General features: G+C 39.9%; 1 protein-coding gene across 3 annotated transcripts in view; it reads left to right on the forward strand.

Moving 5' to 3' along the window:
* Nucleotides 1-12: 12 nt before the first annotated feature.
* Nucleotides 13-24,146, forward strand: part of mllt10 (MLLT10, histone lysine methyltransferase DOT1L cofactor) — a 47,219-nt gene continuing 23,085 nt past the window's right edge. For all 3 annotated transcript variants that reach the window (XM_022766298.1, XM_022766299.1, XM_022766301.1), the window contains exons 1-9: nucleotides 13-1,532; nucleotides 4,279-4,358; nucleotides 9,113-9,167; nucleotides 12,233-12,342; nucleotides 12,449-12,552; nucleotides 13,045-13,138; nucleotides 21,599-21,697; nucleotides 22,020-22,356; nucleotides 23,193-23,411. In XM_022766298.1, coding sequence (XP_022622019.1) covers nucleotides 1,370-1,532; nucleotides 4,279-4,358; nucleotides 9,113-9,167; nucleotides 12,233-12,342; nucleotides 12,449-12,552; nucleotides 13,045-13,138; nucleotides 21,599-21,697; nucleotides 22,020-22,356; nucleotides 23,193-23,411 — 1,261 coding nt within the window. In that variant the 5' untranslated portion in view covers nucleotides 13-1,369. The remainder of the gene's footprint in view (nucleotides 1,533-4,278; nucleotides 4,359-9,112; nucleotides 9,168-12,232; nucleotides 12,343-12,448; nucleotides 12,553-13,044; nucleotides 13,139-21,598; nucleotides 21,698-22,019; nucleotides 22,357-23,192; nucleotides 23,412-24,146) is intronic.

Below are 24,146 nucleotides of genomic sequence, written 5' to 3' on the forward strand. Positions count from 1 at the left end.
GTATGTACTGAATTAATTTAGTAAGATTCAATAAAACACCAACAAGCCTGACTTTTAAGGATGCATGGGTGGATGTGTACATGTAGCATTAATGACAACTGAAAAAATATTCTGCATTACAGCTTGAAAATGAATCATTAGGCCAGTGCACAGTCTGACATTACTATGCAGCAAATGGCTTCTTACTGTATAGGAGTGCAAAGCAAATTTGAAATGTAGAGAAATGCCATATAAAAAGAGAAAAAAAAAACAACTGCAAAAACTTATATAAATACGTGTGTCTGTTTGAACCATATGAATCAAATGTTCATTTAATTTTCATTATTGATTATTTAAACATGTAATGTCCTTGTTCATCTGTAAAATCAGTCCCATGCAGTAAGGGATCAAATATTAGCCTATTGAACAATGCTCATTAAAGGTTATCAGAATCTAAGTTGACATATTCACGTCTTGTTTTAATCCAACCAAGAGTCCTAAACTATTCTGTTTCAAATGATATAAACTGAGAAAGACAGCAAATCCCCATATTTGTGAAGCTTGAACCAGAGAATGGTTTGCATTTTTGCTTGAAAATTTAATTTTTGGATAATTCAATTATCAAACATGTTGTCAATTAATTTTTGGTTGATCAACTAATGGATTAATCAACTACTCATTTCAGCTCTAAATTCAGCTATTACGTAAAGTAATCAAGCATGATAATTACATTGACATTAAAACCCGACTTTTTAACATGAAACAGGAAATTTTCTCATTTCTTTTCAATGTAGCTCTGCTCTGCCATACATCACAAACTGACGTCACTCAGTTCATTCAGCAGATGAAGTTTGAATTATTGTCCTTGCTGTAAACAATTTTGAAACATGTAGTCAACACTCACATCTGTTCTCTAAACATCCTGCTTTTAACAGCAGCTGAACTTGGCAGGTCTCTGTCAGTAATACGCCACATCTTTTCCACCTCCACGTTGTTAGTGTTGACACTGAATCAAAAAAAGTGAAGTCTCTTTGCTACAAAGTTTCAAACCGTCTCGGCCATGTGGATCCAACATGGAACGTTGCTCTCGGCGATCCAATCACATCCGTCTTTTACGTCCTGTCAGAGGGCACGCACACACACGCGCCTTGCGTCATTACGCATTTCCTGTTCTCTACGAAGTCCCCCCTCTGCTCTTCACCGTCGCGCTGTTAAGTGGATGTTTTGGTGAAAAAATACGGTGTCGAAAAGGGACGTAAACACGTTTAAAACATGACATTTCGAGCGAGTGGGACTTAAAGTGGCGTAGCAGGGGAAAGAGGGGCGTATTCAGCGAAGGTTTCGCGTTATCTTTATGTCGTATTCCTCCGCATGTCCGCTTTCTTCGTAGATGGTCTCCGGCGAGCGTTGTCTGGCGGCGGACGACGAGTTCTCGACGAGTAACATGAAGGAGATGATCGGAGGTTGCTGTGTATGCTCAGACGAGAGAGGCTGGGCAGAAAACCCGCTTGTGTACTGCGACGGACACGGCTGCAACGTCGCCGTGCATCAAGGTATGCTAGGTTAGCTCGGTTAGCTGTTAGCAGTTAGCTCACGACTAGTTAGCGTTGTCTTGTTGCAAGGTTATGGAGCGCTCCGTATGGAGCCTCCTCCTCCGCCTGCCCTCACCAAAGCCAGGCTGAGGTCAGGCTCAACTCAGGCAGCAGGGCAGTCCACTGCTTTGGCTTTTCAGCTAATCTGCTATGGTCGATAGTTGGCAGCTGCTTTATGAGCAAAATTTTTATTGGCTACGAGTCGTGATATTTTTTGTATCACTGTCAGAAGCTGTCCTGCGGGATATAGAGGAGGATGGATACTCTTGCCCAAATGTGTAAACTTAACGAGGAAAGCTCATGTCGAGGTTTTTAAAACATATGATACAGCCCACTGCCTGTTAAATACTAGGGAAACTTACTTAGACGTTGCTATTTATTTTAGGTATCCAGAATTTGGAACAGGTCAAGCAGCAAAACAATGCGTTCTATGGGCTGCACGTTAGCCTCTAGTTTAGTAACTGATGCAGGGCTGCCAAGCCAGTGCTTACCCAAGATGACTCAGATGATGACGTCCAGTGTTTACAAATTTAACAGCTGGCCATGTGTCCATTTGGCAAACACAGAGGGAGACTGAAAACTATTTGAAATGTCAGCAACTCTGAACCCATACAGATGCATGTCAGTGTATTTGGATCTCTAACATGGTTTGTTTGTAACAGTTAGTCAGTGTTTGGGCAGTTAAAAAGACCTGACAGGAGCATGTCTCTAAATAAACCTTGTAAACTTATTAAGAGCCAAATTGTTACATACATGGTAGTACCTTTTTGACACAGGTGCTTCTCTTTGCTGGTTTAAAGTTGCAGAAACAATAGTACTAGACATGCAGTTGTGTCAAATCTTATAATATTTCATATTTCACATTAAGATTGCATCATATTTTCTCAGGCTCAACCTGTTAGGTTAATGACACTGTAGAAAATAATGTATTGGGTTGCCTCAGATTAAGTGCTTTTTGAAACTGGTGCGAGAACTAGACAGGAAAGTTGTTTTTAGTGGATTATGAAAACGCTGAATTAATGTGGAGCTTTGAAGCTTCAGTACAAAGTGGTACTAAAGATTGAAAGCGTCCATGGGGTATAGAATGTTTTGAATAATGGACCACAGATAAATGCTTATATCAGAACATTAACCCTCTGTTACACATCCAGCCACTGTTCAGATGTGGTGTCGTTAAATTACTTTTGTTTAATAATTACAATGTTGTAATCCTAATTGAGACCAGGAGTGCTACACAGTGGCTTGGAGCGCATACAAATATCTCACTATATACAAATACTATATAATATACATTATGTACTAATGCTGAGAGAAAATTGTGAAAGATAGTGTACTGTACAGTGTTTGTGTTGCAGTGCGCATAAGAAATAATGCATCAGTCTTGACTGATATCTGTTAAGTATACTAAATTCCAAATGTGATGTTATAATAATCAGTGAGTAAATGATTTTTAATTTTCTGAACTGTCACTGTTGGATCACTGTCAGCACTTTCATTTTTTCCATTACATGTGGCATTGTGGTATGAAAGTTTCCATCAGTAACACAGTTAGAAATGTTTTTAGTGTAAGTCATGGCATTTTAAAGTATAGTATTTTCCCATGTGAATGTATGTATTGACAGCATAGTTACAATATATTCTATGCAACTGTGTCATAGATTAGCTCTGTCTATATATACTGTGTCTACATTAATATTGCGTACTGCAAGGGCTGCCATTTTTCCCCAAATCAAGTTTGAAAGAAGTTTGAATGACACGCAATATGTTTGAATGAATTTGAATGCCCCTGCCCTGAACTCTGTAACCTTTGGGTATTTTGTTCTCAGAAATCTGGATTATAGCTGTTTATTTCATTGGATTATGGGCTCTGGTCAGATCAGAGATAATCTGAAAATGTGTAGAGGTAGGCTATTTATGGTAGTGCTGTCGTATTTAGGCTAGTGCAGCCTGTACTGCAACTTGGAAGTACGAGTCGCGTAAACATCAGTGAAATAAGGTTATAAGCAAAGATGAGAACAACAGAGTGTGTTTGGAATTGCAGTGCATCTTGTAACTTATATTGTTTGCTAATGCAGTGTCAAAATATTAAGTATTGACAGAACTAGTGAATGAAATAAGAAGACATTTTGAGCAATAGGGTCCTCTCAGAACTTGTGGCCTTGCACATGCAGCATTCACGCAGTCATTTTATGTCCTCTCTGAAATACATACATACATACATTTTTCATAAGAATATGTGGTGGAAGTCAATTTTGATTTCGACTGTGGGCTATTTGAAAGCAACCTCTTTATGTATGGTGTAACAAGCTCATCAACGATTATCATTGATGCCTATGTGTGTTGACATTAACAATGCATTACCAGTGATTCTGCCATTGTCCCGGGGCTTAAAATATTTTGTAGCACAGGCAAACCATGTCAGCTGTCAGCAGAGTGATATAAAAACAACAGCATTAACAGCAGTGTATTCAACAGTCTGTCAGATCAAAACATTGGTCAAACCAGTTTATCACAAATTGTCCTGCTGTTACATGTAGAAAAACAGTTGAGAGTGGATATAGTGTGATATTTGCACAGATGTTATCAAGGTTATGTTTGCATTTATCAGCATGTTTTCATTGTTGTTGTGTAAATGCATGTTGTGGTATGAAATGTAGTCTTTTGTTGTGGTTGTGATGACTTACTGCCCCCCCCCGTCTCTCTTCAGCCTGCTACGGCATTGTGCAGGTGCCCACTGGTCCTTGGTTCTGCAGAAAGTGTGAATCTCAGGAGAGAGCAGCCCGTGTGGTGAGTTACACTATCTATCTATCCAGTCATCATTTATTAGCGAACTTCTGGAATAACAGGACTGTCTGGCAAAAGAAAACTGTGGACCTCAGTGCTAGAGAACAGTGCCAGATTTTGACTAACTCTACAAGTCCTAACAAGTTAATTAAAGCCTAACAAGTTAATCAAGTTCTAAGTGTTTTACAAGTAGAAGGGTGCACAAACATTGGAACTAATGGAACTCCCAATTACTGTTAAAATAGTTTATAAACAGTGTTTATAGAGGTCATTTATAATTACACCACAAAAACAGCATCGGATTAGGTCTTGTATGATCAGTGTGTCTGTTCAAAGGTACTGTAACAAATCAGCTTTTCTGTATGATTTACTGGAGATATTCTGTTTCTCACGATGTAACAGCTGAGATGTCTTGGTTGCTGTCAGTTATAGTATACAAAACTGATTTAGTTAGTCTCATTAGTGAGACTTGAAAGTTTATTTGAGTTTTTTAGTACAGTCCACATCATTTCATCTTAAATCTCTTTACATCTCTGTAGACGCTGCGGTATCAAAGGCATCAAAGGTGGCTAGAGAAATTATGGAGGTCCGTGCAGATCTGCCTGCTACTTCTAATTTTTGTGGAGCATTCGTCTGAACCCATGGGATTTTCTGTGACATGTGCCCTTTCCCACTGTCATTTGCCCCATGCCTGCCTGTCAGCCCACAAATTGTAATCTGTACCACTTACCATCACATTTCACAAAACAATCTTTAATCCTGATTGGAAAGCTCTATAAAAGATTATCATAAATGCTGTGTGAGTGGGGACAGTTTATCGACTGTACCAAACACCATTTGTTGAGTGTGACACACTATGGTAGGCTAACATTAAGCTATCTAGTCTACATCGCAACAGCATGTGCATATCCTACATTTAATGAAGGAACCATAGGCTTGCCTACTCCTCAGAGACCTCTGAATCATGTCACTCAGAACTGAATTGGGCTTAAGAGTTTAAGAGCATATTTTACCCTTTGTCTTTGTGGAACTTTGTCAGGGAAACATTTAGTGACAGTTGTACAGGCGAAGTTGGGCAAATTATGTATATTATGTTTTTTGGAGTGAAAAGAAGTAAATACAAGCCCTGTAGCAAGCACATTAAAATGAGCCTTTCTTCAATTGTTCATTAACAGTTACTTTTATTTTCATGAACTGAAAAATGAAAAACATTTTTCACATTAATTGGCGTGTCTTCAAATGTCTGAGCACCCTTCTACTTGTAAAAACTTAGAACTTAATTAATTGACTTGGTAGGACTTGTAAAGTACGTCAAAAAGTGTCATTAGGAATTGTTAGTGGATGATAGTTCTGGAGCTCGATAGATTCTGACTCTTTAGACCTTGTGGTAACACTGAGTCACCATGGGCTCCTAAGCAACTGCCTGAGGATCTGAAAATGAAGCTAACTGATCCAAAACAGGGAAGCTATAAAAAGATATCAAAACGCTTCCAGCTTGAAATTTCCATTGTCTGAAATGTCATTTAGAAATGGCAGTTAAGGGGCATTGTGGAAGTCAAACCAGACCTGGTAGACCAGAAGACCAAAACCACCATATGACTTCAAAGGACCTGCAGGAAGGTTTAGGTGACACAGGAGTGACAGTGCAGTGTTGATGCACAAACAGGGCCTACATGAAAGAGTCATCAGAGAGAAAAACCTCTCCTGTGACAAAGATCAACATGTGAAGAATTCAAAGCAACATCTGGATAAATCAGAATAATTTTGGAAACAAGTGAAGAACCAGATTAAGTTAAAATTGGACTCTGTTGCCATGATCACCAAAGGTGTGTTTGGAGAATAATGAGCACCATTTGATGAGAACCCCATGCCAACTGTTAAATATGGGAGTGGAAATATTATGCCCCAGCAACGTTTTTTTTTTATAAAATGAACAGAAAATTTTAATAGATAAATAAAAAAAAGCTGTTTGTATTGCAGACTACCTTCCGCTGTGCTGGTTGAGTAGAATACTCTCATAGTGCACTTTTAGACCTTGTCTTTACTGCATTAATCTGCAATGAGGGTTGAGTGAGAAAGTTTGTTAAAAGTGGGGCCGTAGGCTGACATATGTTTATAGCTTGATCGGAAAGCCTTTAGTTACTTCAAATTATTTAATGTTAGATATTAACACCAAGCGATAGCAAGGAACCTGTCATTTCAAAACTAAGCTACTTCATTACCATTGATTATGAGAAGCTGAGTATATACTACAACAATAGAAGTGACTATTCAAATGACAGTACAACTGTGCAGCCCATGTATGGCTGAACAACACACGTCTTTGATGGGAGTTCTATTATGTCCAAATTCTCAAACCACAATAACCTGCACCTCTGTACAACAAAGCAGAGGTGGTTTCAAGACACTTCAGTAAGGTTACTTGTAGTAATTGGTTATAACATAAATACACCAACTTATATAGATGAGTAATGTTCTGTTCACAATATGGTAGTTTAAACAAGTTTCAGTTGCACTGGCACCAGCGTTACTCAAAGATGTAGCTATTGCTACATAACTAAATTCTGTTATCTCATTATAGTTAACTGTTTATCGCTGCAAAAAAGTGCATTATTTGGACATTTTCTGTGTAACTGGGAAACTGGGCATGTTTGCTACCATAGAAATAGATCATAAGATTGTGATGTTTATTGCAACTGCAATATCTGCTGCCCTACCTCCACAACACAGCTTTGCTCGCTCACTGGCGCTGCTTCACTCTGTGTTCGTCTGTGTACACAGTAGCCTTTAATGTTGATAGGCCAATACTAGTGACATATAACCAATTACATCATGCTGTAGGTGGGACATTGCTTCAGACCACAGAGTGGTGACTATAGACAGAGAGAGGTGGCTGCATCAGAGCTAAAGTAAAGCATTTTTTATATTTACTTTATCAGCAAGTGGGGAAAAAAAAAACAATTTCAAATGCATATCACATCCAATGATTGGTCAGTAGTCGGTCAAGAAAGTGAAAGTGATTTCAAGGTGGCTTCTAAAACAGGACAATGATCCAAAGCAGACCTCAAAATTCTCCAAGAAATACTTCAAGAACCCAAGCTGAAGCTTTAGGAATGGTCCTCAGAGTCCTCCGACTGAACACCATTGAAAATCTATGCTGTGTGTGCAAGACAGCCTAATCATATCTCAGAAGTTGAAGTGATCTGTAAAATACCTAAATCAAGAATGATTATTAAAGTGTTCTGCAAAAGAGGGGGTTACTAACGACTGACTTAGAAGGGTGCTCAAACCTTTGCACATTCAACAATTACTGTTTTATTTTTTTTTTAAGTTAATGAAATAAAAAGTAGCAGTGCATTAACATTTAAAGATAATTTTGATACATGTTTGGTGCAGGGGTTGTATTTATTTCTTCACATTTATTTCACCTCAAAAATCAACAAAACATGGAAGTTGCCCAGGGTGTGAAACCTTTGCATCAACTACATGTAGCTGTTGATACAAATGCTGGGAAAGAGATGCCTACTTTCTATATTCATGTGTGCACAGGGCAGAGTTTAGCAGGACAAATATTTTTTCCTCTAACTCTAAATGAGAAAGGTCTCTCATTTACTTGGCCATACACATAAATGCTTCACAAAGCTTTGTGTAGGAATGTCTATGTGGAGAAAATCTTAACATCAAAGCTGATGCATGAAGTGATAAACAGCCATGCCTCATTTTGCATGAAGAAATCTGTGTACAAACAGAATTCCAGGCTGTGGAGCTGACTAATACAAAACATTCCTATAAAGATAATAAATATACTCGTGTGTGTGTTTCACAAAGAATTACATAGTGCACACAGTTAGCTGCAACTGCAACTGATAAAATAAGGGATTTTGTCATTGGCAGGCTTTTTTTATGGAAATGAAATATGCATGTAATAAAGTAAAGGGCTTCTTGCAAAGTGCTATTTTAATGGATGATAGATTAAATAATGACTAATGAGCCATATTTTTTAATCTCCAATTTGCCAAATAATGAATCCATTGCTTTACTTGAATTCAGTGGTTTTAATCAACCTGTGGAGTCTGTCTCTTATGATTTTGTTTTGTCTAATAAAGGCTTATTGGGGAAGTCTATTTACACTTGAAAGGTTTGAACAGTTTAAGAAGCAAATGAAAGTTCATCGTCACTACAGCCGACACTGGGCAGATTGCACATTAAATAAGGAAGCATAGTGTGGTAATAAATCAAAGAAAGATATTTCAAAACCTTTTCAGAAAGATGAATTTGAAGATGAAGAAATGTGAGTAGAAGCACCTTAAGTATATTGTTTATGAGGTGCAAACTTTGACGTGCAACAGAAATATTGGTGGGAGAAAAAGAGGAAGGAAGAAAGAAATAAGGGACATCAAAGTCTTTCTGTTCTGTTACAGGCCAAACTCACTGTATTCTTTGTAACATTTATGCCTTGAGGTGAGGAAGACAGTTTGTGCATTGAGGAGGAGCTGAATTATCAGGCTGAGAGCAGCAGAAATAATTGCCTGGGGACTTCTGTTAGCTGATATGCGCTCCACTGTATGTATACACTCGAAGAAAGAGACAGCCCTAGGTGCCAGATAGCAAGGGGGTTTTCCCACAGAGGTTTTTGCCTTGTGCCCAAGTCGGGGTGACTTTCAAGCTTATTTGTCATACTTGGCAAATTTTCCCTCAACCTTACTAGATGAAGTTGACCTGTTGTTTCTGACATGATGTTTCTTCTTTACCCACAGAGATGTGAGCTATGTCCCCACAAAGATGGAGCCCTCAAGAGGACAGATAACGGAGGTAGAATCCCTCTCGGCTACACACACACACACACACACACACACACACACACACACACACACACACATCTGTGGTTAGCCTCTTGTGTATTTTTTCATTAATTGCATGTCACCGGCAAGTTTAAGGGGTGTGAGCGTGCTGGGAGAGTTATGTTGCTGTTTGTTGTGTGTGCTGCCTCTCTGTACCGTTCTTGCCAGTCCATGTTTTATGAGTGTGTGTGAGTGTGTGTGTATGTTTATGAGGGGGCGGGCCAGGATGGGTATAGTGCATGGCCTGTGAGGAGTCTCCTCTCTGGGTTCATTGGAAGGTCAGCTTGGTGGAGACTGTAAATATTCTGTGTGTATGTGAGTGTGTGTGTTTGAGAGAGAGAGGCACAGCTGTGGGATTGTGTCCAGGCCTGCAGGGAGGCATCAGGACAACACTAACACACACCGTTTTACTACTTTCTCTTTTATTTTACCCTTCCCATGACCCCTCTCTCCCTCTCTTTTTCCTCCCATGTTTCCCTCACCATCTTTTTCCCCATACCATCCATTTCTCTGCTCTTGTCAGTTCCTTTCCACTTGTTGATCTGTGTGCTAGTTGCTGTTATTTCAGGTGGGAGAGTGATAAAGCAGAGCAAAGGGATTAGTCTGAAACGGGTATTTGATCATCTTAACACGTAACAGGCAGAGAAGAAAGAAAAGAAGAAGAAATAAAGTTTACAGCTGCTTGTCGTAGCCCCTTCTTTGTCTTCTTAAGTTGTGGATACCCATATATTGGTTCTCTCCTTATAGCAGCAATTTAAACATGATTGCAAAAATCAAAATAATTTGTCCACTGAAAGGTGTCTGTCATGTCCATATATGTGGCAGAACTTTGACAATTTAAAATTTTGAGTTGGATAAGGTGTTGAGCTTGTTCTTGATTGTACTGCTTCAGTTTCACTGTACATGTGATTCATTACCTGCTACAGTGAGGACCACATGAACATAAGTTGGTCTCGTTTTTTTACCTGGTGTTGTCAGTGTTTTAACATGGTTTACAAAAGGTCATACAGCCATTATGAAGAACGGGTAGCTCTTTGACTCTTCTTCATTTTATTTGAAACGTTAGCACACTTCAAATTGGTTATCAGCTAAATTTAAGCTCTGTGTCCTGACACATTGGACTCTGATAACTACTTCTTGGAGAAAGGGATGTTCGTAAAGGGATGTTTTGTTGGGTTTTTGGGTAGTAAAAGTGTGAATGCTTACTTTGAGGAGGAAGACTGTGCCACTTTTATAGTCCTGTTTTATAGGCCTCTTCCAGATTCTTGGAGGGACTTCAAAACAACAACATGCCCCCATTTCACACCCATTCCCTCCTCTCCGTCCCGCCCTCTGCCCTCCTCCCCCTGTCCCGCTCACCAGGTCAAAGGCAGGTCAGGGGTTCAACTGTAAGTTTAAGCCTGTTTTTGTTTCTGCTATGGGGAAAAACAGACACCTCCAGCATGGCAGGAGACTCCCACCTCCATTTGACCTCCCGTTCACCTCCTCCAGCTCCTCCTCAGCTCGTCGTCAATTCTGCTGCCACTCCACCATGCCCTGCTGTCATTCTACCGCCCCCAGTTTGTCTTCACTGACAGGCAGCTGTGTGTGTCAGGGCTCAGTAAACGGCTACTTAGATAAATTAACTACCAGTTTACAAATTAAAGCATTTGAGATTTTAAGTTGAATTCAGTGTTTTCTGTTTGATATGTAAATGTATAACTTGATGAATCCAACTGGGATTGAACATTGTTGACTTAAATATTTGTGTTTTAGAGTCAGTGTGTGGGCGTATGTGTATGTATGAATTAGGGCGACACAATATGCAAAAAAAAATCATATTGCAATTATTTTGGCAGATTTTGCAATTGCGATTTCAGTTGGAATGGTCGTTTTTGCATTTTAATTTCACAAAAAAAAAATGTTTGTTTGGTACAAAACCCAACAAAAACCATTCATTCATCATTTTTGCACCTTTACATCTGGAGAATATGATTTGTATGCCGGGTCGTATCTGTAGCACTACAATGCTTATGGTGCTAACAACGCTGTGACAGATTTTAACCTTCATCAAAAAATTGCAGCTCCTGCAATTTGGATATTGCACTTGGCCATATTGCGATTTCGGTTATATTTCGATTAACTGTGCAGCCCTATTGTGAATGTAACCAAAACTGCAATTTGGTATATTATTGATGGGTCCAAATGAATATATATAGGTTGTGTTTGTTCTCTTCGTTTTGACCAAACAATTATTTCCTTTTACTCAAGTCCATTTTGACCACACACACAACTTTTGGGATGTTGATAACAAGTCAAAGTCTCACGGACTGACACATTCAAAGGATAGTTTCCAAGTCGATATGCGTTTCACTGCGACTGAAGACTTCATTTTATGTTTTCCAGCCATCACAAAGGGCCTGTGAAACTCAATAGGAAATACCTGGATATGAGTCTTTCTCAAAACTGCACTGGGCTCATGAATAACAATGTGCAGATAGAATCAGAAGAGATGATGTATAATGTCGTGCAACATGATGGGTGAGAAGAGGTGTTGTGAACAGCTGTGTCTTGGTTTGGTTGTTTGATCCACACCAGAATTCAAAAGACTGTGTAACTACCAGTTCAAATAAGCTGGACCAAACACTGAAGCTTTGCAAAATCAGTTATGCATTTAGTTTAGAGACTTAACCTTTTTTTGGAGTCTGTGTTTTGAGTTACAGCTCTAAAGAATGTGCAGAAAAATGCTGTTTTTTATGTTTTACCCAGCTGATAATATTCTATAAGTGATTTATGGACAGTGTTGTATTCTTCAGGTTATGTGCCTCATATTTTCATCACTGTGTTTTACTGTACCTCTCTGGTAAAACTTGCAACTAAATGTCAAATGTGGATGATTAACCCCAATTTAAGATCTGTTTGTGACACTAGCAGATGCTTTATAAATCTTTATGTAAACTGTCGGGTGTCTCGACAAACTCCTGTTTGCTAGTGTGTGCGTGGGTTATGATCTCTTTTGTGTGTATGCAGAGGCTGATGGTTCTTCTGTCTTTGCAGGCTGGGCCCATGTTGTTTGTGCCCTTTACATACCTGAGGTGGAATTTGCTAATGTCTCGACTATGGAGCCCATAGTACTCCAGTCTGTGCCACATGAGCGCTACAACAAGGTAACAAACTTATTCATTTTGACATGTCAGAAAAACACACATACATTATAATTATAATACTGAGTCTCTCTTAATTCTGCATGTTTGTTTGCGTGTTTGTGTGTAGACATGTTATATCTGTGAGGACCAGGGCAGAGAGAGTAAGGCAGCCACTGGAGCCTGTATGACCTGCAACAAACATGGCTGCAGGCAGGCCTTCCATGTCACATGGTGAGGCCCGTTCATATCACATTAACCTCACTGGACAAAGGAGGAGACTGTTTCTTCAGTTCTTCCCTCCTGACTCTTGTAAAGACTTGTAGATTTGACATGCTGTCAAGTTATAGCAAAACTTCTGAGATATTGTGCATGTTGATAGTCTTATGTATTCTAGGGGTTCAACTGCTTAAAGCGTAAAATAGAATTTGTGTTGGTTTATACATTTTTTCCACATGGTAAAGCTACTAACATGAACTGAATCACATTTGTTTTCTGTGATTGTTTGTCTTGCAGTAGTCTAAGAGTTGATATTTAAACATTGTAATGATAACTCAGCCTTGTTTAGAGAATTGAGATTTTGATTCCACCTCTGATTCTGCCCCCCTGTGTACAATCCATTCATGTTCAGCACTTGTTGGTATTGTGATACTTATTGTGGTAGAATGTTATGCAAAAATATTTTTCACAGCCCTTTCTTTTCCTTCACATTACCCTCTGCCACAGTGCCCAGTTTGCAGGGTTGTTATGTGAGGAGCAAGGATCGGATGCAGACAACGTCAAGTACTGTGGATATTGCAAATACCACCACAGCAAATTGGTAAGTTTTCTCATATTCTACATGTATCATATCTTTTGATAGTCTAAACCACAACTTTACACATCATTAGACAGTGCTTCATTCTTCTCAAATGAAAATTGTATTCACTTATAGCCTTAATCTGCACATGTGAGGACAAATTATATTTTTTTTGTATTTTGATTTGGTCTTGAAAATGAGTTTAAGATGATTAATCATTGACTCTTAACCAAGAAGCAAGCTTGTGTTTTTGTAAATGTGAGTATAAACATAAAGTTTGAGATATGTCCACAGTGCATTACAAGTCTCGCTAACTTGTATTAGAACTCGGTATTGATCTCAGTTTTACTAATGAAAGTGTGAAACCACCCTGACTGGTGTGTGTACTGAGGACTTGCAGCAGCCACAGTGTTTGTTCCATGTCACTGTATGTATATGCTTAAGAGTGTCTTGATGGTTGCTTGTCTATTAACAATTTGGATGAAGATTCATTTTATGTTTTCTGTTACACTAACCACAAACAGGGACAACCATGTAGACGTAACACACACACATCAGTTTACCTGGAACACAGTGAGATTTACCTTTCCACTGAGAGATGCCCCGCCATTACTACTTCTCTCATCTCTTTCCTATGTCTTTATGTCCCTTAGCCCCTCTCCTCCCTATCCTTCCCCTTAGGACTACCATCTTCTTTCCTCCCCATTTTATTCTCAGTCTTTCCACCCTTGTCAGTTTCTCCTTCCTGCTCAGTTCACTCGCTCCTTCAGTCAGCTTCCTGTCTCTCCTCGGCCTCAGCCCCTGTCCTCTCTTCTTCCCTCTATCTTTCTCCCCCATCTGCTTCCTCTATTACTGGACCAAGCCATCCATCCCCTTGCTGCTTGCTTCTCTTCCACCTGTCCTTTACCCTCCACCTACCCCTTTCCATCTATCCTCATTCCTCCTTCCCTCCTGATCCCACTAATCTCTCTGACAGTGGCCCATCGTACCATCCTCTCCCTTGTGTGTTGGTCCTAAACCCAGATTGGATGCAGGAGGTTGGGATTTCAGGTGCTGAATGGGGTCCTTTTGAGTCTGTTTTGTGCTGCAGGGTGAAACAGAACTATCAGGTGTTAATGGTTGTTTATATATTTAAAATGTTTTGGAATATTATATTTAAGTGATTTAGTTCTTGAATTTCCAACTGACTTTTCCTGTCATTTTGGCCTTTTATTATTGGGTGAACAGGTGTAGTAGTGCCCTTTTGCTGCTTTGCTTAATTTAGATACATGGTTTCAGTGAGTGTGTCAGTTTAGTGCTGTTACAGAAGCCTTTTCTACTCTTTTTCTAGACAGTATAGCAATACAAAGAGGAGCCATGACTGATTTAAAGGAGCAAGAAGTCAACATAAAGAAGACAGAAATACATACTTCTTGTCTATTATTTTTTACCTGTATATATGTATGTTCAAGCAGAATTCAGATTGATAACACTGGAATGAAAAGCAGCATAACTGTAACAACTGGATATACAGATGACATGTACTTTCAATACATTCATTAACTGAAGAGACTTCCTGTTTTGTTCCAATAGTTAACACCCAGTCACAACCTTTCTGTGTGAACCCTGCATCAGTCAGAGGGAAGAAAATATGAAAAACAGGAACTTGACTGAAGTATTTTGATATCTGGATCGGTGGTAGGATGGAAAGACAGTACAGGCTTTACAGTGTCATGTCACACACACACACACACACACACACACACACACACACACACACACACACACAATGTTTTGCAATGTTAACAAACACTGATGGAAAGACTCATGCTGTTATATTGATCGTGTATGAATGGGTTTGGATGCTGGGGCATAATGTCATTAAGCCGGGATTGTATGGATGACAGGAATGTACCAGAGAGAATCAATGATGAAGAATGCAATGTTGTTAGCAGAGTGGGTTTCATAAGATACCACTTGATGGATGTTTACGCCATGTTAGCAACATATGGTATTTGACTGGACTCGGTCAGTAGCAAAATCTAATTTCAAATTTAGATTATCCTTGTTGAGTCTGGAATACAGTGAAATTTACATTTCACTGGTGGTTTCATCAAGACTATGTAATGTCGTATTTCTCAGCAGTGTAAATGTACCAATTTATGTATTGGCTTAACGGTCATCTGGAGTGGGTTTGTAGCACACGCCTACGTCTTGTTTCAGCCATCTTCTATAACTGTGATTGGCAAACCTTGTTGCATAACTTTCTGTGACTAGCTGTTCTTAAGAAGCAACTGTTTTTTAGGCTAGTCCTGTACAATTGACAGATATCCTGTTGTTAAGAGGAAAGTGTCAGTGTTGTTGACTTGGAGCCATAAATCATGAACCTTTTATTGTGTGTTAAGGTACAGCATATGTTAGAATTGAAATTCATATTAAGCCTTTGTAAAGCCAAGAGATTGCTATGTGATTCAGTTAGTGGACTAAGGAGGACCAGGTTGGCTTTGAGTTTTACATGATGCCAAATGAAACACAGTTCCTGGTCACAGATCTGTTCTTTTGAATACAGGCTGGATAAACACAGGCCTTTATATGTGATTTGAGGTAATATGGCTGTAATTTGAGGTTGTAGTTTTTTGTCGACATCTCAACAGGTAATACAGTCAAGAACTTGCTGGCTTGTGCTGAGATTGAGGGCCAAGACCCCTAAAAGTGTCCCACAAAGGAGATGACAATTAAACACAACTCACAGTTGTGTGTTTTTAATGTTGTCCTCAATCCTGATTGTTTTTTATTAATTGTAGTATTGATCGTTGTTTCTACACTGGAATTACTGTTCCTAATGGTTACTATTTGGTCAATGATTGTTGAAAAAGGAATGGCCTTTTCTATAGTGGAGGTATAATTTAATTTTTGTTTGAATACCATCTGCCACTATGCATTTTTTCCTCTGTAGTGACCAATAAGTTTACTCATAACCACCACTTTTGTAGCCAATGCTCATGATAATGTTTTTTGACTGTTTTTGAATTTTGAGTTATCCTTCAGTTCAGTCGGCCTTTTTTAGTTTACGTTTTGTTCATTTTTTAAAAACATATCTTAGAGTTCTTTTTGGTCTAATTTTAGCCTCTTTGCTTTGGACTTCATCCAGTAACTTGGAGTTCCTCTTTACCTTTTAGCGAAGGAGCAGGGGCCGTGGTAGTAGGTCTCAAAGCTTAAGTGACTCTTCCTCTCAGTGTATGGATAGACCCCCAGACACGGACAAGAAGGTAAGACAGCCCTCAGATCCTCCCCTCTCTATGCCTCCCACCCACGAATGTGACTCCACCAGAAACAAACGTCCTCACTGTTACATGCTCACACTGTGGAAGGACAGGCAAATACGCTGTAAAACCATTGAGCAATAATAATTTTCAGTGGCTCTTGTAATAGCTTTACAATTAGCATTTATGGTGACAGTCTTTCAATATAATGGCAGGACATTATTTATCATAAGGCATTTTTGTTCAAATTAGCAAGGAAAATGGAAAATGAGATGTGAAATTTTTATTAACTATTTAAGACTTATGTTCACAACAAAGTAGGGTTTTTCTGCGATTGCATCTTAAGATATTACTTGTTCACAATTTAACAAACCCCTAGAAATTGTTGAGCTTGGGCCTTGAACATCATTTAAATCAAATGAAAAATAAGGTTGAAATGGATGGTTAGCATTGAAAGGAATGCTTTTGGTGTCTTGATTTAATTTTTAATCAGTATTTTTCTAAGGAAACACCTGTTCTACAGATGTTCTTGATTGGAGTATACAATCCTGACAGTTGGGAATATAAAAAGCTGTCCCGTCTCAAAACACATGAGTGCGCCTTTCACTAAACAGGGCCTCTAAAATCACAGAAGACCTTGAATCTGATTTCCAGGTGACTGCTGAAATTATATTTTATAAACCCACCATCAGTTGCATTTGAATTGTCTTTAAGATGCTTGTATGACTGCAGCCCGCCTTCACTCACCACTGATCGCAGCCTCTAATGAATGCTGCATTACTGTGACCCATTCAGTCATGCGTGTTAGTAGAACATGTAATCACAGGCTGCGTAAAATCAGAATTTACAGGAGGTGTCAAGTCATGTGTTTCACTTTTTGTTTTGCCTGCAGTTGAATTAAACTGAACTGATCTATATAAAGATACCATTTAACTTGATTTAGTGCTAATTGGCATTATATCGTGTACTAAATGTACTAAAGCAAACACATGACTGTTTCTTTACAGTTGAGCTGTTCTAGAGAGTGTATAAAGTCTTCCATTCACTGTCATTGATTCTCTCCACCAAACTTATAGGGTGGAAATATCAAAGTCTGTGCTTGTGTGAGCTTTATCAAGCTAAGAGCAAACAGGATTGTCAGATAGTACATTATAGCAAACAAAGGACACTCATTAGATAAAACAAGCACGGACAAGTACTTAACAGAGCGTGTGTGTGTGTGTGCGTGTTCGTGCAATCTTTCAATACAACTTTATATTCAGTGAGAAACTATCAGGAAATAATAAATTATTGTAATTAGTGACACATCAATCAAGTTTGCTTACAATTATGATCAGTGATCTAAGATACCTTCTACCTCTCAATATTTATGATGCACTAAAATGAATTCAGAAAATCAATTTAGGAAAGGAATGTTTTAATTATGCATTGCCTGTATCAACAAAATGAACTGTGAAAATGTCACAACTAATTCTTACACTTATAAAGACATAGAGCAAAAAGTATTAGAAGAGGTTGCTCTAACTAATCAAATTCTAACTACAAACATATTGGCTTCCTGTTCTTATACAGATTGTTTGCTGCGACAGATTTTGGGTAAAATCAGTCAAACTGACATATAGGCTGATGTCAGATGAAATGACCCAAAGATGGAAATTAGATGGGACTGCTCTAATGAGATTTTTAAACTTGTGTTTATGAGACACCTTAGTGGATATTTTGTCAATGCTGCTGTGCCAAAAAGCTTTTGATGCTCCCAGAACTTTTTTTCTCTGTGTTTTTTTTTTTTCAGTTGTAATTGTTTTTGATAGAAAAGCATGAAAGAAGACAATAGATTTTCAGAAATGAATTGGTGGAATCCAAATTGAGTGTGTGTATGTGATGCCTTTGTCCACATACTTTTCATTCCCCCTGCCCTGGCTTTTGTCAATACTGCCTGCTTCTCTCACTTACAGACACACACATACACTCTCTCCATCCACATTCCAGGGTCAGAGATCAGTAAGCTCAGATGTGTGTGTGTGTGCGCACATGCATTTGTTTTGTGGTTTGGAGACTCAGATGTATACCCACCTCATGTTAGACCCTGCAGTCAAACTACAGCAGGGGCTAAAAGATCCCCCACACTGGCCGCTTAGAAAAGGCCGCAGGAATCGCACGTACACACACACACACACACACACACACACACATATATATACACACACAATGGCTAGTCAGAAATCCTGCAGGAAACTGCACAGGGGAATTCCTGCCAGGTCAGGGCGGATTATTTTCCCCCTTACTTCCTGTTCCTCCATTTCTCCCTGTCCCCCCCTGTGTCTGTACCCTCTCATCTTCCTCCTGAGGCCACTGTGTTGAATTGTGAAGCATTTAAAATACATGTTATATCAAATTAAAAGACAATGCTTTGTCTTTGCAATATATTATTTGGTATAAAGCATAGTTGAGCATGATGCCTGTGTTTACAACAGACAAACAAAAAAATCTCCACGCACATATTTTGAGTGCTGTGGAGAGGCTTTTACAAGGAACAGCTTTTCTCTCATGATGAGTGAGTTTCCCAGTTCAGAGCCCCATGATCAGTATTCAACATAGAGTATTTCAGCACACATTGTATGGGAGTTTGTTGATAAATAGACGCAGCCCTCATCCTCTGCCACCACTCATATTTACCCCACACAGTCTCAAAGACCACTCAGACATGTCAAATGATCAGGCTGCTAATGGTCAGTGCCAGAGAAAGAGAGGAGAGGACACGCTGAAAGGCTTTGTCTCTGCCTGTATAATCAATTGACCTGATTGATAAGAGTGTGTCAGGGTTACATTGTGTGTGCGTTATGTTTCCCACGCCCAGTGCTGCGGGTCCTTCTTGTGTGTGTGTGTGTGTGTGTGTGTGTGTGTGTGCGCCGTTATCCGACCCTCTCAACTCAGCCTCTCTCCATCAACACCTACCTCTGGAATGTTAATGAAAAACAACAAGGGAATCCCAAAGAATTTACCTCTCTGTCTCTCTGTTTGTCTGTGTCGCTCTCTGGTATCACTTCTTTTTGTTGTAGTAGATGCCGTTAGGTTCATTTTCTGTCTTTGTAAAATCATGTTTCTCTTCATCTTCTTTCTGTAGCCAGTTGCAAGGTTGGCACTATTGTTTAATGTAGTTCTAAACAGAACCAATCAACAGAAAATCAACCAACAATAATTTGGATCTTTTTTTAATTTAACTAAAAACAATGGAAAATATTTGTTGGTTTCCCCCTCTTAAATGTGAAAATGTACTGAATTTTATCTGTTTTATATCACTCTAAATTGATTATCTGTGTGTTGTCAACTCTTGGGTTGACATAACAAGGAATTAGAAGCAACCACCTTGTGATGGGCATTTTTTGCAGTTTTCTTGACAGTTTGTAGACTAAATTATTACTAGATCAATTGAAAAACATAAGTGTTGAGGAATAAAACCCTTTAACAAACAGCTAGTCAGCTATTTCAAACTCGTGCATGCTAAGCAGGGTTCCCACAAATCCTTGAAATCCTTCAAAGTTTGTGAATTTGAAAATATATATATCTATATCCATCACTATAACAGCAAGGAAGCGTTCACAACATTCAAGCCTTTCTTTCTTTTTAATTGTTGTCCGTTAGCTTCTGTAAAGCTTGCTAGTTCTCATTATAAAAATTCTTAGTGTTGTAACAGTAATTAACCTTGATCCATGTCTAAAACTATGCCATGTTGAGTCCATGAATTTGAAGCAATTGCACTCAGTCCTTGAAAAGTCCTTGAATCTGATGTTTATGAAAGTATTGGAACCCTGGTTTAGAATCACAGAACTTTTAATTCATGCATCTTCATACATCTTATTCATGTAGCGATTCCAATGTTTTCAAAGATAGAAAATATGTCAGGGTTTTTTGGGGGGTGAACTGTGTATAAAATGATGCACATCTAGAAAATTTCCATTTTATCAAGTGCTGCAGCCATAAAAAAGTCCTGCGTTTGAATATTCCACTCAGTGTGAACATCATTTACAATGACTTCAAGCTACTGAAGGGGAAAGAAAAGGGAAAAACTGCATTTTAAGAAGTCAGTGGTTAATGAAAATAATCAGTACTTGCTGCCTGTTTTGAAGTTCACAACACAGACCCACAAATACACATGTGAACCGAACTCTGCAACATTTTTCTCTTATCCGCAGGGCGTTAGCAAAACCGGAACCCAGTGCGTAGAGAGGTTATAGTGAAGCTGCTATCTCCTGATTTGGCTAGTGATGTCTGTTAACTGCCACTCATAGAGGAAGTCTGGCTAAACTGTCACCAGCCTCCATGCAATCACTCCTCAACTAGACCCTGAAGGGAGAAGAAGGGGGATGGGCAGTTTCTGGTTTTTCAGAGCTGTCATGACACTGAGTATCACAAGCATGTTGAATCCCATGTCGTCTCTCAGGATCGCTGCATATTTTCACCGCCTATCTCCCAGAGTGCGTCTGTCGGTGTGGATGTGCGTCTGCGTGCATGCAAGTGTCCATGTAGAAGTGTGTGTGAGCATATGTGCACCTGTCTGCTTGTACACACGTAAAGAGAGGTGTCGGGGTGGAGGGCGTGCATGTGAGGTGTAAATGCGCTGGCACCCAGTCCCCACCTCAGGGGTGCAAGAGGAGGGTGGCGGCGCGTGTGTGTTAGCGAGGGTGTAAATTGAGCTGTGATGGTCCAAGAAGGAGGATATGATTGGATGAAACAATGAGACCTTGTGCGCTTCGGCACGAGGCACTTAGACACACTCTGCTCTAAACTGCAGCTGAATTCCTCTTGCCTACTGCCCCCTTTTTATCTCTCTTCCGTCACTCTCTTTGTGTTAGTTGATCTCTAAGCTTTCATCTCAGACTGAGCCTTTGAAATGCAATGCTCCCTCTTTCTCTCTCTGTTTCTCTCCAAAACCAAATACACAAAGACACACACACACTCTTCCTCTTCAATGAGTATATTCTAATAACTCGTATATTTCTTTTATTTTTTTGCCATTTCTTTGCTGTAATCTTCTCCAGAACACTTATGTATGGTCCAGTATGTCTCCATATTCAGTGTTTCCTGTTTTTTCCCTAATGTTACCAATATGCACATGGCTATAACAGGTTTTTTTTTTTTTTTCTCTATCTGTCTTAGTTTCTCTCTTCCCTGTATTATGTATTAAGCAGCTTCACCCATCTGTTTCTCCTTTTTTTTCCCCCATATTCTCCATGTGCAGAAACATAAGGAGCGAGACAGGCACAAACCAAAACACAAGAAGACCTCCATGGACATGTCTCCTTCCCTCGTACTTCCAAACATCATGGTCCCAGACAAGGTGAGGGCATTCCTGTCCTCCTCAGTCCTTTGCTTTGGTGTAATGTGACTGGGATAGTTAAATATTACAACAGTAGTTGCTGGTTGACTTTTTTTTATTTCTATACTTTTCATTACCTTTATTGCTCTTCTACTGTGTCCTACACACATCCTGTCCTCCTGCTGACCTTTTCTCATACTTTTGGTCCTCCCTTTCTCAACCGGCATTGTTGTGATAATTTTCACTCCGTGTTCCGGTCCTCCTTCTCATGGTTCCTGTCCTCCCTTTCTGTTCAACCATAATTTTTTCAATCATTCCTTCGCTTCTCACCTTCCTCCTCCAGGCTTACAACAGCAGCAGCTCAGGGGGAGGCGTCACTTCTCTGCCTGCATCCTCGCAGAAGCGACTGGACGACAGCACCGCCCGTTTCACTAACGCCAACTTTCAGGAAGTGTCTTCGGCTCACTCCGGCAGCAGTTCCAAAGATGGTTTGGCTGTAGACACTGGAAAAGCGGCGTCTGAGGTGAAGAATAAGAAGAACAGCGGCGGAAGTCACACGGTGGGACAGAGAGGCGGCCGCAAGTCTCTCACCTCCTCAGGGAAACCCCTCCCCTCTGCCGTGGTCACCATGGCAACTTCCTCCACATCTGCCTCTGCTTCCACTGGGCCTTTCCACCAAGGTGAATTGATGGTTGTAAATGGTCCTGTATGTTAATTTTCCCACTACTGGGAATTAACCCTGCAGTTAGAAAAATAGAAACACAATGACAAATCATCTGGTGTTCCCGCTCTGCCCACCCACTAAAAAAAAATTCAAATTACAGCAATGTTATTAAAACATTGCTTAAAAGAGTGTGATTTGTGTGTGTGTGTGTGTGTGCACGCGTGCATGCTGTGTCTTTGGCTGCATTTTGTCAAGGCACCAGACTTTTAGTGTGTGGCCATGATAACAGTGTTTCGTCTCGACTGGCCTCTGGCTCCTGTAATCTGGGGCCCTGTCTGGGAAATGAGACAAGCCCGCACCCCCCCCCCAGCCCCCCCACCCCCCCACCCTCCACAACGCACGCACGCACGCACACAAACAACATGTGGGGAGGTCAGGACCTGAAAGGAGTAGGTGCTCACACAGAGCTCCTGTGTTTTGTACTATCAGAACCTTGAAGCCCTTTGCTAGGTGTGTGTTTGTTTGCGTGTGTGTGTCTGAGTATCCATCCAGATGTGTGCTTTCAAGGCAGTTCCTCTGATGGGAGGACTACATGATGAGGGAGGGCTGACTGTAGAGCAGATAGAGAGCAGAGAGTAGATAAAATGCTTATTTTGCTTATCTTTTTTCTGCTGCTCCCATGATGATGGAAAGGAGAGTAGCATGGAAACTTTTCCCTGCTGTAATGCCTGTTCCCTCTGTGTTATTCTCTCCTTCTCTCACTTTTGGTCTCTCTTTTACTTCTTCATTCCTTTCGATCGTCACCTCTGTCTGTCATTGTCTCTATTTTCCACCTGTCTTTCTTTCTCCCAGGCCTCCTGTTGACCAGTGCCAGCAAGACGCCCTCTGCTCCTTCCTCCTCAGACTTCCTAAGTTTCTCTGATTCTTCGTTGCGTCCTGGGGGTGGAACTACCTTCTCCTCCCCGCCGTCTTTCAGCAGCTGCCTTGTGAAGCCGAGCTCGGAGGGTGGAGCTTCAGAGGGAACTACGACACTCTTTGGTTCTCTTATGTCCGCTACTACAGCCTCTGCAGGTGACAGGCATTGTTCATTTATAGATTTACTCAGATGTGCTTTTCTTACTTTAGTTATGTGTTTATTCATTCATTTATTTTTTGTGGCTATTAATTATTACAGTGATGCCACAGTATTCATGCAGTGTTTCCCTCCATTTGTCATATGCAGTACAAGGAGAAGTCTACCAAAATCTGACAGTTTGCATTACGGTTAGGACTGGGCGCCATGACTTCAAATCAGTAGCAGGATTATTTAAGACTTTTACCTGATTACAATTAATGAACGATTACTTTGGCTCTCATCGGTCTCTCTCTTTTTTTTTTTTTGAGCCGTGCACTCAATATTCGGCAATTTGAGTGTGTTCCAAGTGATTAAACAAATTAGTGGTGTTTCCTTTGGTCTCTGAAATTGTTTTTCTGTTTCTGTTTGTTTCGACTTATTTTTGTTTTGTTGTCTTCACTGAAGCCAAAATGTGCCCAAACAACAGACACAGCATCTTGTTACGTATAAGCTGCTCGGGTTGAGGCTCAGTGTTTGCGCTCGTGTCATCCGTATTCCCCAGCTTTGCTTTGAGTAAATGTGGATTAACGTTAGTTGGACAGGGCGTATTATTATTAAGTATTAACCAAATTAGCCAACATGAGCGTGATTAAGTCTGTTAGAGGTTCTAAATGTTGGTTTTGATGCTTTTTCGGTTAATTGCCTAGCCCTAATTATAGTAAATGCTGGATCCAATATTTTTGGAGCTTGAC

This window comes from Seriola dumerili, unplaced genomic scaffold (genome assembly GCF_002260705.1).
Source record: "Seriola dumerili isolate Sdu_G_001 unplaced genomic scaffold, Sdu_1.0 BDQW01000822.1, whole genome shotgun sequence".
Lineage (NCBI taxonomy): Eukaryota > Metazoa > Chordata > Actinopteri > Carangiformes > Carangidae > Seriola > Seriola dumerili.